At 35.8% G+C, this 15990-nt stretch overlaps 1 protein-coding gene across 2 annotated transcripts in view; it reads left to right on the forward strand.

The window, feature by feature from the left end:
- Positions 1-357: 357 nt before the first annotated feature.
- LOC111784557 (glycine--tRNA ligase, chloroplastic/mitochondrial 2) overlaps positions 358-15990 on the forward strand; it is a 33999-nt gene continuing 18366 nt past the window's right edge. The window contains exons 1-12 of one of the 2 annotated variants that reach the window (XM_023665219.1): positions 358-678; positions 3881-3931; positions 4053-4120; positions 4989-5070; positions 9722-9785; positions 10054-10109; positions 10954-11031; positions 11316-11390; positions 12239-12309; positions 12432-12548; positions 12670-12771; positions 15803-15929. In XM_023665219.1, the coding sequence (XP_023520987.1) occupies positions 430-678; positions 3881-3931; positions 4053-4120; positions 4989-5070; positions 9722-9785; positions 10054-10109; positions 10954-11031; positions 11316-11390; positions 12239-12309; positions 12432-12548; positions 12670-12771; positions 15803-15929 (1140 nt within the window). In that variant the 5' untranslated portion in view covers positions 358-429. Of the gene's footprint in view, positions 679-3872; positions 3932-4052; positions 4121-4988; positions 5071-9721; positions 9786-10053; positions 10110-10953; positions 11032-11315; positions 11391-12238; positions 12310-12431; positions 12549-12669; positions 12772-15802; positions 15930-15990 lie in introns of both variants that reach the window. The other variant, XM_023665220.1, reaches the window with a different exon arrangement.

Genomic DNA, 15990 nt, shown 5'->3' on the forward strand with positions numbered 1-15990 from the left:
ATTCTTAAAATACTCAAGTGCTACTCTTATTTTTCATTCTTAAAATACTCAAGTGCTACTCTTATTTTTCAGATAAAGGTAAGACACCCTTATATGAATGACGACATCACAATGAAGACCATGAAACCTAATTTAGAGTATCTACAATGAAGACCATGGAACCCAATTTAGGGTATCTACATTCATGTTGTTTTAGTAGCTCTTTGGTTTTAGGGTATCTACATTCATGTCATTTTAGTAGCTCTTTCGTTACATCAATACATTGTTTTTATTTTTATTTGAATTCATGTTATTTTTATCTCTTTAGCGCCGCAAATCCTCTCTGTTTTTTNTTTTTTTTTTTTTTTTGCGGAGAAAAATCCGTTTAAATCCCCAACCGGCTAAGGTATTGTTTCAAAGGACTCCAAAATCAAAGCTCGAGCCATAACAATGGCTATTCTTGCTCTTCCTTTGTTTGCCTCCTTCCTCAAACACCATACTTATTATCGCCTTTCAATTCGCTCTCGGAAGCCACTCTCTTCTAGCTTCTACAAATCCCCTTATCGCCGCCATTTTAACAAAACTTATGTCTCTGCCATTAGTTCTTCCACCACTCTGCAGCACTCGTCCACTGATTCCGAGAGTTATGTCTCCAAGCCCTCGATTCTTACTTTTCAGCAAGCAATTCAGCGTCTCCAGGTCATTTTCCTGATACCCAAATGCTTATTTCTTGTTTTCTTTTCTGCTAATGAATGATGGGTATTTTTTAAGGTAATGAATGGATGTTGAATGGAAGTTTTATGTCGATCAATATCAATATGCTGAGAGGGCACATAACTAATGCATACTATTCCCTCCTATAATTTCTTCTTGATAACATGTCGATCAATATCAATATGCTTTGTCTAATCATGTTGGATATGATTATGTGCAATATTGATGGTTGTCGCATTACAACTTTATCAAACCTTCTCCCTTAATTTGTAAGTCATCAAGAATTATCTTCAACCATAAGAGTTCATATAGCCCTTGTGCAATAGCTCGAAATTTTGATTCAACACATGATCTAGACACTACATTTTGCTTCTTACTCCTCCATGTTACCAAATTACCTCCAAGAAAGGTACAATACCCCGTAATAGATCTTCGGTCTACTATTGATCCAATATAGTCAGTATCAGTGTAAGCTTCCATTGCAAGGGAATTGTTTCGTTTGAACAAAATTCCTTTTTTTGGAGTTCCTTTCAGATAGCGTAACACTCTATATGCTACATAAAGGTGAAGATCCTGCGGAGCATGCAGGAATTGGCTTATTACACTTATTGAGTATGCTATGTCTGGTCGAGTGTGAGCTAGATATATTAGCTTTCTCACTAGCCTTTGGTACATTTATCTGTCCACTGCAGGTTGTTCGTTTGACTCATCCAATTCTAATGTGGATCCATTAGTATGGGTGTAGGTTTACATTCGCTTATTAATAAATCCATCGCATACTTTTGTTGTGATATGAAAACACCACGAGGAGTATGCTACTTCAATACCTAGAAAGTACATTAGCCTTCCAAGTTTTTTAATCTCAAATTTTTGATCAATCTCCTTCTGAGTTCACTCTTTTCTTCTTCATTATCTCCAGTGACTATGATGTCATCTACATACACTAGAAACGTTGTAACTCCCTTTGTTTCTGAGTGCTTGAGAAAAAGAGTGTGATCTCCTAGATTTTGCTTATACCCAAAGTCTTTAACCATGCCCTTGGTGATTGTTTAAGTCCATACAAGGCATTTCTCAATTTGCATACTTTACCTTTTGTGCTTTCAAATCCTGGAGGAATGTCCATGTAGATTTCCTCATCTAGATAGCCTTGAAGAAATGCATTCTTCACGTCAGAGTGTGTAAGCTGCCAATTTAAGTTGGCAGCTAAGGATAACAATTTTCCTACGGTGTCCATCTTTGCAACATGGGCAAATGTTTCTTGGTAATCTATCCCAGAAGTTTGTGTATATCCTTTAGCTACCACCCTTGCCGTATACCTCTCCAGTAATCCATCAGCCTTGTACTTTACTGTGAAAAGCCATCTACACTCAACTATATTTTTTTCTTTTGCATCCACCATTTCCCACGTGTTATTCTTTTCTAGAGCATAAATTTCTTCTTTCTTAGCATCCTGCCATTCTCTTTTGGATAAAGTTTCAGAAACTGGTTTAGGTATAATGAATTTAGACTCATAATGAAACTTTTGTGTAGTGAGGATAGCCTTTCAAGAGAGATATAGTTTGCTAGGGGGTATAAAGGTCGTTTTGTGCATTCTCTAGTGGGTTTCCGGAGAGCTATGGCTCTGTCATTTATTGATACCTGTGTTGCATCTTCATTATGGGTAGAGTTGGATGTTGGTCTATTATCTATTGGTACCTGTGTTGCATCTTCATTGTGAGTAGAGTCAGATGTTTGGACTTGTATTGGTTCTGAAATGACTTTCCTTCTAGCATATACGTGAGAGAACAACGGATTTGGTAATGGAGGTGGAACATATGGTTCAATTGGTAGCTCTATAGTAGTAGGAAAGGGCTCATCGATAGAAGGTGCGGACTCAATAACTGGTTTTGCATGATGGTTATTTGGTGTGTCTAGGGGCTCAATAGTTTCCCAGAACTCTCTTCAATCTCTATGTTCTCCCCTTGAAGAGAGGCCTTAGAGAAAAACGGTTTATGTTCTGTGAAAGTTACATCAATTGAAGTGTAAGACTTCCTAGATGTGGGATTATAACTTTTGTCCCCTTTGGTAAAAAATATCCTAAATAGACACATTTTATTGCACTTGGATCAAGTTTACCTCTTTAGGTGTTGTGAACATGAACAAAGGCGGTGCACCCAAATATGCGGGGTGTGAGGCCATTTGATGTTCAAAAGTGAGGATAAAATTGGTTGAGGACTTTTATTGGACGTAGATTATTTAGGGCACGAGATGGAAGACGATTAATCATGTGAGTTGCAGAAAGAACTGCCTCTCCATAGTACATTTTTGGCATGTTTCCATGAAAAAACAATGCTTGGGTAGTGTTTAAAATGTGTCCATTTTTCCTCTCGGCTACTCCATTTTGCTATGGTGTAACAACACATGAAGAATCATTGATAATGCCTTGAGATTGGAAATATGGGAATAAGGCTTGATTGAAGTAGTCTCTAGCATTGTCCATTCAAAATGTCTTGATTTTGATTCCAAATTGGGTTTGAATCATTGAGTGGAAGATAAGAATAATATTACTGACGTTTGATTTTTGTTTGAGAAGGAATAGCCATGTGACTCGAGTAAAACCATCAATTAATGTGAGAAACCAACGAGCACCGGAGATACACAAGTATGTTTGGCAAATTCACATGTATCACTATGAAAACCAGAGACTTGGAATCCTAAAAACAAATCTGGAAACATAATTTCCAAACTCTAAATGAGGGTGACCCATGCAAAAGTGAAAATTAACCAAATTAACCTGACTCTACCTGCATGGTTAATCGTTTATGTGTTCATGTGCATGATTTTCTATGCTCATGTTTGCAGAATTTTTAATAATCTATTGATGTATGGGTCGTGGTCATTGCTTAAGCCACGAAATTGTTGCAGTTGGAGTCTTTGACTTCATGGTGTCCTTTTCTTTCTTACTATTTAAATGTAAAAATTGAATGGAATTAGATATTAAGGTAGGCCTATCTTTCTTCTTTATCTGTTGAATTTGTTTTGTGATCAGTCCTGGCTACTTACTTGTTCAGTGGTGATATATGATAATACCTTTTCCTCTCCCCATAATAATCGTCGTTTGGTATTAATAAGGCAAATCTGAAGTTTATTCGTTGTATCATCTTCACATTGAACAATTTTTTTTGATGATTATTCAATAGTATCTCAGGAATACTGGGCCTCTGTTGGATGTGCTGTGATGCAATGCAGTAACACAGAGGTATGTTTGGTGTTGATCCAACCCTGTTATCTTTATGATATATTGAAGAGATGTTTGTGTTTATCAGAAGTTTTTCAGTATAAAAGTGCAATTATTTTAAATAGTTTCTGTCATTGGCCAGGTTGGTGCAGGAACCATGAATCCCTTGACATTCTTAAGAGTTCTTGGTCCAGAACCTTGGAATGTTGCGTAAGTATTATTTGACCCATATCTGCATGAGAGAATGCCTCGTTATGCATTGTCTCACTTTTGGTGTCTCCTTCATTATATATAGATTAGAAATGCATGGAGTGTTTGTTTCTTTTTTCATTTTTTTGCAAAGGTGCGATTGAGGACTTTGACCACCTTTTTGGGAGTTGCTCTTTTACTAGCTTAATGCAAGAATTGAAATATTTGTCAATATGTTGATATATTTATGAATTAGAGGCTTCGATATCAATATTAAGGATTAATTGATATCTTTGTTATCTCCTATAAATACACATAAAACATAAAAGATATCATTTATAAATTTCAATATGAATATGAATACTAATAACAAGGCCTAAAACTACATTTGGAAGTACAAACAACTTAGTTATTAATTTAAATAATTTATATATCTATCGTTATATCCGTATAATTGAAATAACAGTACGATACTAACATCGGTATTTTAATCCTTTGTTTGAAGTGGGACAATTTCTTTGAGGAGTTTGGCTACCAAGCCACTAGATCGAAAGATGTGTATTCGAGGGTCAAAGAGTACCCTTTTCATCCGCCCATTTTGTGAGAAGGGTCGGTTTATGTGGATTAGGGTTATGTGTGTATTTGGATAGAGAGGACCAACAAAGTGTTAAGAGGGTTTGTGAAAGCCAGGAGGATATATGAGCCCTTTATGACTCTCCTTTGGTTCGAAGTCTCTTTTTTTTTTTTTCATTTTCTTAATGTAAATTCCAACTTTATCAGCAAAAAAAGCTCCATCTGCTTGTGAGCAGTCATAGTGAAAACATAAAAGCTTTTACTGCTGGTGGAAATATACAATTTTAGTTGCCAATGTGGAAATTTTTGATTGAAGGTATGTGGAGCCTAGTATACGGCCAGATGACAGTCGCTATGGGGAAAACCCGAATCGACTCCAACGCCACACTCAATTTCAGGTAACATTTATGTTTATGATCTAACTTCGGAGTTGTTGAATGATTTGTCAAGCTCTCTATTAATTATCGTTGAAATTTCTACTATTTATGTGTAAGCATTAGTTGTGATTGTCTGGTTTTTATTCCCATTATTCTTTGCTTGTGTAATAGCTTTCTCATCCATAAACAAAGACTTTGCACAGGTTAATATAGAACAATTTATTTCTTAACCTTTCTAAATCAAGAAGTTGACGAACATTTTATTAAAGAAAAAATTGTTGTAACTGTAATGTGTATTCCTTACCTTCCAACATTAGAGCAGATTGCAGAAGGAATAATCTTAATTTGAGGAATATTGATGTAATCCCATTAAATAAGAGATTTAGCCTGTTTTCTATTCTCTAGAGAATTAATTAGCGTTTCTTTATTATAAATAGGTGTATGCATTTCTCTAATAAATAATAAGAAAGAAGAGGAATACACATTACTCTTGCAACGTGGCATTAGAGCCTTTATAAGTTAGGCGATTAAACCTAAGGTCTACCCTAATCGGTGAAGTCTTCATAGCTGCTGGTCATTGATTGTGTCCAATACCCACCTTCCCTTCTGTTTATTCCACCATCAAGTCAGAAGAATAAAAAATCCCTTCACCAGTAGAGGAAGTTCCTGCAACCTAGAAGATAGGTGACCTAAAATACATCTGATTTTCGTACTGACTCAATGGAAAAAACTTTCTCAAATGGTCTCAAGTTATGTGGATGTACCTTAAGGGAAAGGGAAAACTTTGACATCTTGTTGACTCCAGAATTTATTACATGGGACGAGAAAGACTCCATAATAATGTCATGACTTTGGGATTCTATCGATCCATCCATCAACGATCATGTATGTTTTTATAGAGCTCACAAGCTATAAGGGACTTCATTCATTGCACGTACTCCAAAGCTCGAGATGCAACTCAAATTTATGAGATAAAGATCATGACCGAAACCATGAAGCAAGAAGGAAAACTTGTCACATAATATGCTAATGCCTTCCAAACATTGCGGCAGGAAGTCTACTATCATTGGGTATTTGAGGTGAAGTGCACTGCAGATACCATAATTCTGAAGAACTTTATTGAAGCAAACCGTGTCTATGACTTTTTGGCAGGTCTCAACAATGAGTTTGACTAAGTCGAGTATAAATCATCGGAAAAGAAGAAACACGGTCCTTAGAAGCAACAATTTCCTTTAGTCAAGCAGAAAAGAGTAGACGAAATAGACGAAATCTTATGCTTGACAAATAACTAGTGTTCATGCATCGACCTTTGTTAGAGAAAGAAAGAAACAATGAAAAAGACAGCCTTGTTAGGATCGCTCAACAGTGCACACACTCGATCAAGATGAACACAAATAATAGGAGAGAGAAAATTCAAGGAGGAATATTGGCTAAAGGTTTTATGGATGACTTCAGGTATGTACAACAAGAGAGAATACAGAGAATGAAGAAAGTACATTTTGGAAGCACAACTTCCAATTGGAGACTGATCTAGTCAACCCCAACAATCTCCCACTTGGAGACTGATCCAGTCAACCAAGAATTTCATTCTCAATCTGTACCATACCACTTGAGGCTTTGCACAACCTCAATGGTTCAACATCAACACAAAATGTTTGATGGATTCCTTGCACCCTCTATCTTCTCCAAACATATCACCATCTTCCATTAACCTCCGAGTGAAATGGTATCACCTTCTGTGTCTTGTCTTTCAATGATAGATCGGGTTCCTCGCAAACTGCATGACATTGTAACTATCTATCTGAAGAATCTTCTCGCGTTGCTTCTTGCCTAATTCTTCTAGATAGTTTGTCATCCATATCATCTCCTTTCCAGCTTCAGCTATTGCCACGTACTCAGCCTCAACAGATGAAAGAGCAGCACATTTCTGAAACCTAGGCATCCCATCATCCATGGCTTGCTCCCACTTGGTTGTATCCTCCAACTGTAGGGCCTTATCAAGTGGCTTTCGTTCCCCTTCATCGGTCACCAACCGATAGTGTAAAGAAGGTACATACCTATCTGGTACTCTGATGGCTCTGGATGATCTTTTCAACACTTGCTCAGGTGTCACTTGCTCTGCTTCTGGTTCCTCAGCAACAGTCTCAGGATCTTAAGTATCCGTTACAACACCACTAGGTGAATCTTTCAACAACTCAACCTCAACTCCCACTTGCTTCACCTCTGGTTCCTCAGCAATAGTCTCTGGCGGTCTTTGTGAAGCTAACTCGTTTCTGTTTGTTCATAACGATGTTCTCACAATGACTCATATCAACAAATTTCAGACCTTTCAAAACTCCTGCAGCCAGCATCTTCATTCCTTTAACGCTCATATGTCCAAGTCTATTATGCCATAGACTTGTATTTGAAGCACTCTCAGCAACAGTAGCTATGTTTATACACCCTGCAGTGGTGTATAAGGTTCCAGATTTTGTGCCACGTGCTACCACCATAGCACCCTTCACAATCTTCCACGAACTCTTCCCAGACTTTGTTGCATAACCTGTGCTATCCAACTGACCAATAGAGATCAGGTTCTTCTTGAGACTAGGAATATATTTGACATCCTTTAACGTCCACTGATTTCCTGCTGGAGTTTTTATGTAGACATCCTCTTTTCCTTCAATCTTCAAATCTTTGTTGTTGGCAAGATTCTCGAAACTTCCAAACTTGATATTTCGAAACAACTCTTTATTTGGAGACGAATAAAAAGATGCATCTGAATCCGAAATCCAGGATTCAATCGGACTGTCGACGCTGAGGATTAAAACATCCCCAATGTCTTCTGCTGAATGTATATAATCATCGTCATCATCTGATTTGTGATTCTGCTTCCTCTTTGTACAATCTGCTCGAAATTGACATTTTTCTCCACAACTCCAACACTTTACTTTGGTTTGTTTGGAGATTTTCCTCGGTTCCTTGATTTTGATCGCTCATTGTTTGGGCCCTTTGATTTACTTCTTCCCCTTCGATCAACAATGAGAGAATTGTCAGATGAATCTCCGATTTCCCGTTTGCGAATACTTTCGCTAAGAACTATGTCTCGAATTTCATCGAACTTCAGTTTATCAGATCCTCGTGAACTGCTGATTGCAGCAACAACAGTATCCCACGACTCGGGTAAAATTGACATCAAAATCAATGCTTTAATTTCATCCTCGAAATTAATTTCCACCGAACTCAGTTGACTTGTAGTCATATTGAATTTGTTTATATGACCAGCAACAAATCCACCTTTAGACATTTGTAGATTAAACAGCCTCCGCATCAAATACACATTGTTTATAGCCGACGGTTTCTCGTACATATTCGATAGCGCCTTCAACAAATCTGACGTTGTCTTCTTCTTGATAATATTGAACGCCACGTTTTTGGACAGCGTCAACCGGATCAACCCTAAGGCCTGACGACCCTTGAGCTTCCACTTCTCCGTGGTCATAGTATCCGGCTTCACCCCCAATAGGGGTTCGTGAAGACCTTTCTGGTACAAACAATCTTCAATTTGCATCTTCCAAAAACTAAAATCGGATCCATCAAACTTTTCAATTCCAATCTTTGAAATTTCCATCTTCACAGATCGTGGTGAATTTCGCCTCGCTCTGATATCAGTTGTTAGGATCGCTCAACAATGCACACACTCGATCAAGATGAACACAAAGAACTGGAGAGAGAAAATTCAAGGAGGAATATTGGTGCACTGCCTAATCGAGAGAATACAGAGAATGAAGAAAAGTACATTTTGGAAGCACGGCCTAATTGAGTATATATAGGGTTTCAATTTACTAAATATAGCTTTCAAAGATTTAAACCTATGAGATATAATCTACCAAATATATCTCTATCAAATCTTTACCAAATATCCGACATATATATCTCTATTAGATCTTTGCGAAATATCTTTCAAATATATCTCTACCAGATCTAGGAATCAGGCTCCATATCCCAACAAGCCCATGGAAGAGCAACTAAGACAATTTACTCATTCAAGAAATCGAGACACACAATCAAGAGTTGTTGGAAGTTGAATAGAAAACCTCATAGTCATGAATGGAGAAATCATGGAGGCTCACAGAATCGTGTTTGGGGACACAAGAGAGAAATGTTGAAGACACGCGCTTACACTGTAGAGGAGTCCAAATCACAACAAAAGCCATTTGGAGATAAGTGCGGTTAACTTTTGGATTATAGACTCTGGTGCAACTGATCACGTGACCCTCACTCACAATTTTTCGAAACATATAGACCATGTCCGAATAGTCGAAATATTATGGTGGCAAATGGGGACCCATATCATTGTTGTAGGATTAGGTGATGTATTCATCTCTCAATTCCTTGCATTAAAACGTGTCCTACATGTCCCAAAACTATTTACTAGTCTCAATTCCATACGAAGCTTGTCCATAACTGTCACTGTAGTGTTATTTTCTCCTTTTTATGTTGTATTTTTCAATATCAGATCTCGAAAGACGGTTAAATTTGCTAAGGAATTGATTGGCCTATATTACTTGCAATTACTTGAGAGAATAACAAGCTTCACACCTGTGCCCTTTCTTATGTACGCTTTTTTATTTATTTATTATTTTTATTCCTTCTCACTTATAATTTTCTTTTATGTTACATGTGATCACAGGTGATTTTGAAGCCTGATCCTGGAAACTCACAAGACCTTTTCATCCAAAGTCTCTCTGCTTTAGGTACGACATAGGTTCTCTAACGATCCATTTGTGTTGAACTTTGGTAAAATACATATGCTCATATTTGATAACATGCCATTGTTGCAAAGTGAAAAAAAGTTATTTATTATAAAAGAAGCAAGTGTTTCATTAATGAAAAGTTTGTTGATAACCCAAGGTATATTTAACTTTGTCAACTTGTGCCAAGTAAAAATCTTCACCTTCTTGGGGGCTTTTAATGAAATATACGGTCAGCTGATGCCATATGCCTCTTCTATATGCCTTATAGGAATTGATGTTGCTGCACATGATATCCGTTTTGTAGAGGACAATTGGGAGAGTCCGGTAATCTGTCATATATTGTCCTATCGTCTCATTTCTTTTCTTTTCCTTTTTTTTTTTTTTTTTTTTTTTTGTAGGGATGCGTGTGTTAATACTACCATGTTCTACATCATTATATTGGTTCTTCTTTTCATTTCATTACTTGTTAAAAAAATTTATTACTGATTAGTCTCTTTTCATTTCATCAATAAAAAATGAGGCGTACTCCATGTCTAATTGATGGTACATAGAGAATGGAAGACCTTCCTTGATTTCTCTCTCAAGCGAGATTAATGGTTACATTATTCTTCGGTAGAATACTTATGGTTTCTTTCCTAGTCAACAAGAGGATAAATTGGTGTGACATCTAGACTCTTTGTGTTTCATGGTCAACTAGTGGAAAAATTGGTGTGACACCTAGTCAACTGAATAATTGTCGTGGTTGCTATATGGGTTTGGTTTGGAGTTGAGCTTTGGTTTGATGTTTGTATTTGCTTTAAGATCTTGTCTGTCTTTAGGTTCTATTTTCTTTTTCACTCCTTTTGAGAGTTGGTATCCTTTCAAACATTTTCCTTTTTCTTATACCAATGAGAAGTTGTTTTTGGTAAAAAAAAAAAAAAAAAAAAAAAAAAAAAAAAAAAAAANAGCAAAATCCAACTTAAGTTTCAAATCTACTCAACTTTGACAACTTCAAACTTGGTCTTGCAATTGTGTGTTCGATTCACGTGGGGTTCAAGTTTTGAAAAAAGGTGTGTTACAGCAATGGCGATGCCGACAAGCATTTCATGAATAATTGTGGAAATTAAGAAACTAATCAAAATTTAATTTACACTGGAATTCATTTTCTTAATTTGGACTGCTCTTTTAGGTACTTGGCGCTTGGGGATTGGGATGGGAAATCTGGATGGATGGAATGGAGATTACACAATTCACTTACTTTCAGCAGGTATTACTAACTGGTCATTTATTTCCGATAAAGAATTAGTGTTATTTAAGTGAAATTCCACACAAATGCAGCTATGTAAACATGCTATGCAATTCAAACATGGAAGAAACTACTGTAGAAACATTCGATGCATGAGTTGAAAACTTTTTATTTTTGTTGGAAGTGGCTATTATATAATTGAATATTATTTCTTCCTGTTCTGTTTTTAAGATTTTGAAATTCATTGCAAAGATTCAGTGATTTCTCGTACCGTCGGTATTGATCTCGTTTTCTCTATTTTTCAGTCTGGAAGTCAACAACTATTGCCCGTATCTGTTGAAATCACGTACGGTCTTGAACGTATCCTCATGTTACTGCAGGTAATTATGGTATCCTAGTTCGCCTTTTAAAAATACTTTTTGAGTATAACATAAACAGGATCATTCTGAGCATAAAAGAGTTTAATTATTATATTTCTAGTGGGAAAGGTTGGGGATTTGAAGTCCTATTCGAACAAAGTTGTTTATCATAAAAGAACAAATTTAAATTGCTTAATTTTTACATTTAAGTAGAAAATAAAATGAACAATATGTAAATTTTAAATTTTTCCTTTTATATTCTCATATTATCAGCATATTTTAATTTCTAAACTTTTAATACCCTTGCATGGTGTGTCTTGATTCTTTATTCTTTGGCCTCGATAAGGTTCAATACTTCTGTATTCTTAATGAAAAGATTTTATTTTTCAGTGTTTTCGCTCGAATACATATTATTGGTATTTTGAATCTTTATTCTTTGGACAACTAGTTTTTTCATTATTGGCTTGCTAGTTGGCTTATGGACCTTTGGTTAAAGTTTCTTAATGAGTCCAACCCTTCCTTGGGCACTCGGCATTTTCTAACTGAGTGGCTGTCTTCCTTTCCTTTTTCTTTTTTGGTTTCTTTTCTATATATACATTTTTGACACGAAATTAAAAAGTTTTTTTTTTGAAGAAGTGATTGTTAAAACGAGGAGATATTTTTCTACCTCATAAAAGTGAGGATATTTTTGGAGGAGTTATCTCTAGAGAATGAAAGATTTTTGAAAATTTGTAGTTTAGCACTTTCGGCCCGGTTGGACAACACTTTACTCTTGATTTTTTGTTGTCAAAGAATCTTATTTTACCGTGATTCTCTAGATTTATTTTTTCCCCCACTTCATTGAGTTTTCCTTGATGTAATCTGTGCAGGGTGTTAATCATTTTAAGAAAATTCAGTATGCTGATGGAATCACATACGGGGAGCTGTTCTTGGAGAATGAGTAATGAATCACACTTATTTGAACTTCTTTCTTTCTTTATTGTTCTATTAATAATAATATTCTCTGAAACGAAGAGGCTTGAAGTGTATAATTATTTCAATTTGTTACTCTTGTTATTTCAGGAAGGAAATGAGTGCATATTATTTAGAACATGCCAACGTTCACCAGATTCAGAAACATTTCAACATCTTTGAGGAGGAAGCTCATGCCTTGCTTGCTTTAGGATTACCTATCCCTGCGTATGTTTGTTCCATTAGTTGTATACTGATACTCTATCTATGGGTTATTTTTTAAAATTAAAAAAATTATTATTATTTGTATAATTATTTTTTGACTAGTAAATGGCATACAACATAATAGGTATGATCAGGTATTGAAGGCATCTCATGCTTTCAACATACTGGACTCTAGAGGTTTCGTTGGAGTAACTGAGCGTGCTCGTTATTTTGGTCGAATGCGAAGGTTAGAGCAACGTCTTTAATTTTTTCTCTTTCTTCGGTGTCTTTCTTCCCATCTTGTTAATCAGCTTATTGAATTCTAACTTTAGGAGTCCCTTAGTTAACACATCAACAATTTGCTCCGTTGTTGGAATGTCAATAATGCGTATTACTCCTGCATCAATCTTCTCTTATGAAGTGTTTATCAATCTCGATATTTTATGTTCTATGAATGAATTGTGAACAATGGAAATTGTTACGGGGGAGAATTTCAATTCTTCCAATAGTCTCTTTTTTTTTCGTTTCAAATTTTTAATTTTTTATCTCTATACCTTCATAAATTCACTTCAACTTTGGGAAGAAAAAAGAACAATAATGGAAGTGGAATTCTCTTATCTGGGGCTAACACCATAAACTCTGCTTCGTCACTACTTTTGGCCAGAACACTTTGTTTTTTTACTAGGTCAGACAACTAGATACCTTTGGACGAAAGAGTAGTAACCATAGGCTGATCTTCTGTTAGTGGTGCTGTATGCCTAATCAGCATCAGTGTAAACGTTAACATGTAGGTGGCCTTTTGCCGTTCTTTAGGCATGCTGAGGGAGAGTTAGGGATTTGCTGGTTAAGTAAGAAGTTTTGGTTGGATTATTGAATGTATGGTTTTAAAACCTTATGGCTCTAGATCAGTAGTAATGGTTCTAGTAGCTACAACAAAATAGGCTGGTTTATTTTCTTGGAAATGATTCGTGGTGCTTGTTTAAATCGTTTGCCTGGGTGTAATGATCTGAACAAAGTTTTATATGCTGAGTATGTTCAAGGAAAGAATCATCATACTAATGTAATGAACTTTTTGCCTTATTCTTCACCTTGAGATCTTTCTCCTCAATTTCATTGGATAAAAAGGGAAGATTCTAGAGTTTAGGTAAGTGCAAAAGACGCAGTGTTTACAAATTTGAGCAACTTATATGTGGTTTCTGGTTTTTTGCTCATAAAAAATGGTTGAACATTAAGGATTCATTGGAAGAATATTTTTTAGGTTGCCTTTATGATTAATCCGTTTAGGGCTCTGATAATGCCTTGCTAAAAGTGGTAGAGCTTATAGACCATAAGTCTCTGGTAGAAAATGGAGATTCATTGGTAATTTACGTTTGAATATCAAGAAATGGTCAATGGAATTCCTTCTCACCCAGATTTGATTGAAGGTTATGGGATCGGATTGCAATGAAGAACTTACCTCTTCCATGTTGAAAGTGTTGTACCTTTGAGGCAATTGGGAATTATTTTGGGGGCCTTGTTACCATTTCTTCCCAAACTTTAAACTTCTTAGATTGTTCAGCAACATACATTGATGTGGAAAAGAATTTGTGTGGCTTCATATCAGCAACAATTTTGATTAAATCTCCAAAAAGAGGAGACTTCTTCCTTAGATTCGATGACATCACTCCTTTTGATCCTCCTAATATTATTAGCCGTGAGTTACACTTTTCAAACTCATCGGATTTGAATAAAATTTATCAGATTTTGAAAGATGAAGAGATCATTCCACCATCTAAGAAAGGCTCTTTATTTCCATTTATTTCCTATCCTTTGTTTTATTCTCGAAAAAAGGGTCTTCTCTTCATCCCATACATGCTTTGAGCAAAACTCTTTGAATTCAGCTTCAATTGAGCGTTTTCTCCCTCCTCTTTACCTATCTTACTAAAAAAAAACAACCAAGTCTTCACTTCTTTGGATCGATATATATGTTTAACAAGAGAAGTTAGTTCACTTGACAAAAGACCTTACGCCTCATGGTAATGCCTCTGAGGTTGAATTCGAGGCAAGTTTGCATAGTGTGGAATCAGTCATTCATTGTGTGGATTTCAGTATGGAGGCAAATGTTCTTGAAGATTCTTTTTCTACAGCTTTTTACTTACTATTTCAAGATTGAGATAAGAAGCCTCCTATTTCTTCATCTCTATCGGTCAAATTTCCGTCGTTGATAAAAGCCTTCGGTTTTGAGTTTTGTAAAATTTCTCTTTTGACTTAAGAAGGAAGCCGTATCATGGTTTAACTTAGCGAAGTTTTATTTTGTCTTATCGAGGTAATTTGATTAACTTGTAAAAAAAAAAAATTGTTTCTTGTTAACTTAGTGAACTTGTATTCTTTTCTTTGTATTAATAAAAAGTTGTTTCTTGTTAAAAAAAAAAAAAAAAAAAAAAGCAAGGCCTTATTCTTCTTCTGTTGAAAGAATGTTTCTGGTCAACAAATGAGACATTCAAAGATAGTTTCAAGATAATTTGGAGGAATCTATGGTGAGTCTTACTAGTGCAGATTTGATCAGAATTTTTCATTCTTCATTGGACGAAATGCATCTCCCGAAGATGAAGATGATCCTACTTTTGCTAATTCTTCTCCAAATCTTCAAGCATCTTTTTCAGAGGGCATTGAGAAAGTTATCTTCTTTTCTTAAAGTTTGTGGACTTGAAGTATATGATTCCTACAAGAGCCACTTGCGTCTTGTTTTACAAGACTTCAAGGCTTTTTGGTTGCAGTTGGTTTTGTGTTATTTACTCCACTCCGGTTATGGCGCTCTTTTTGACTTTTTTGGTTCTAATCGGCTCCGGGATTTTCATTTGTGGTCAGTTGGTTTTAGTTTCCTATTTCGGTTTCCCTTTTATGGTCCCCTTTTCTAGTTGTTGGTTCTTTTTGGCATTTTTCTTTTTCTCCCTCTTAGGGAGATTATATCCTTCTGGACGCTGCAGTAAAAAAGGTTGGAAAAGTTTTCCCTTTTAGACTAGAAAAACAAGATAATTTTCCCTTCCATTCCCACACACGACAAAACTCGTACCGAATTAGGGCGTTCCTCTTTGATAATGAGTAGATTACCTCATTCTCCGCTTTTCATTCAGCTTCTTGGTCCTTTTCTTATGTTTTATTTTGAAACGATCCTTATTTTGAAATTCTTCTTTTCATTTGCAAGTTTCTAATACTTTTCATTATACTGTTGTAATATTCATTAACAAGTAATTAGTCTTGATTTCTGTATGTACTGAAATTAATTTTTGTTCCATCAGTTTAGCTCGTCAGTGTGCGCAACTGTGGTTGAAAACCCGAGAATCACTAGGACATCCACTTGGTGTTGTTTCTGATTCTGTTGATCTTGTATGTCCCAAAGAACTTCTGGACGCTGCAGTCAAAAAGGTTAATATTCATATGCTGGTGATTTAGTTTGTTATCATTATTGTTGATAGTCCCACTACAT

Source organism: Cucurbita pepo, unplaced genomic scaffold, assembly GCF_002806865.2.
Source record: "Cucurbita pepo subsp. pepo cultivar mu-cu-16 unplaced genomic scaffold, ASM280686v2 Cp4.1_scaffold000234, whole genome shotgun sequence".
Lineage (NCBI taxonomy): Eukaryota > Viridiplantae > Streptophyta > Magnoliopsida > Cucurbitales > Cucurbitaceae > Cucurbita > Cucurbita pepo.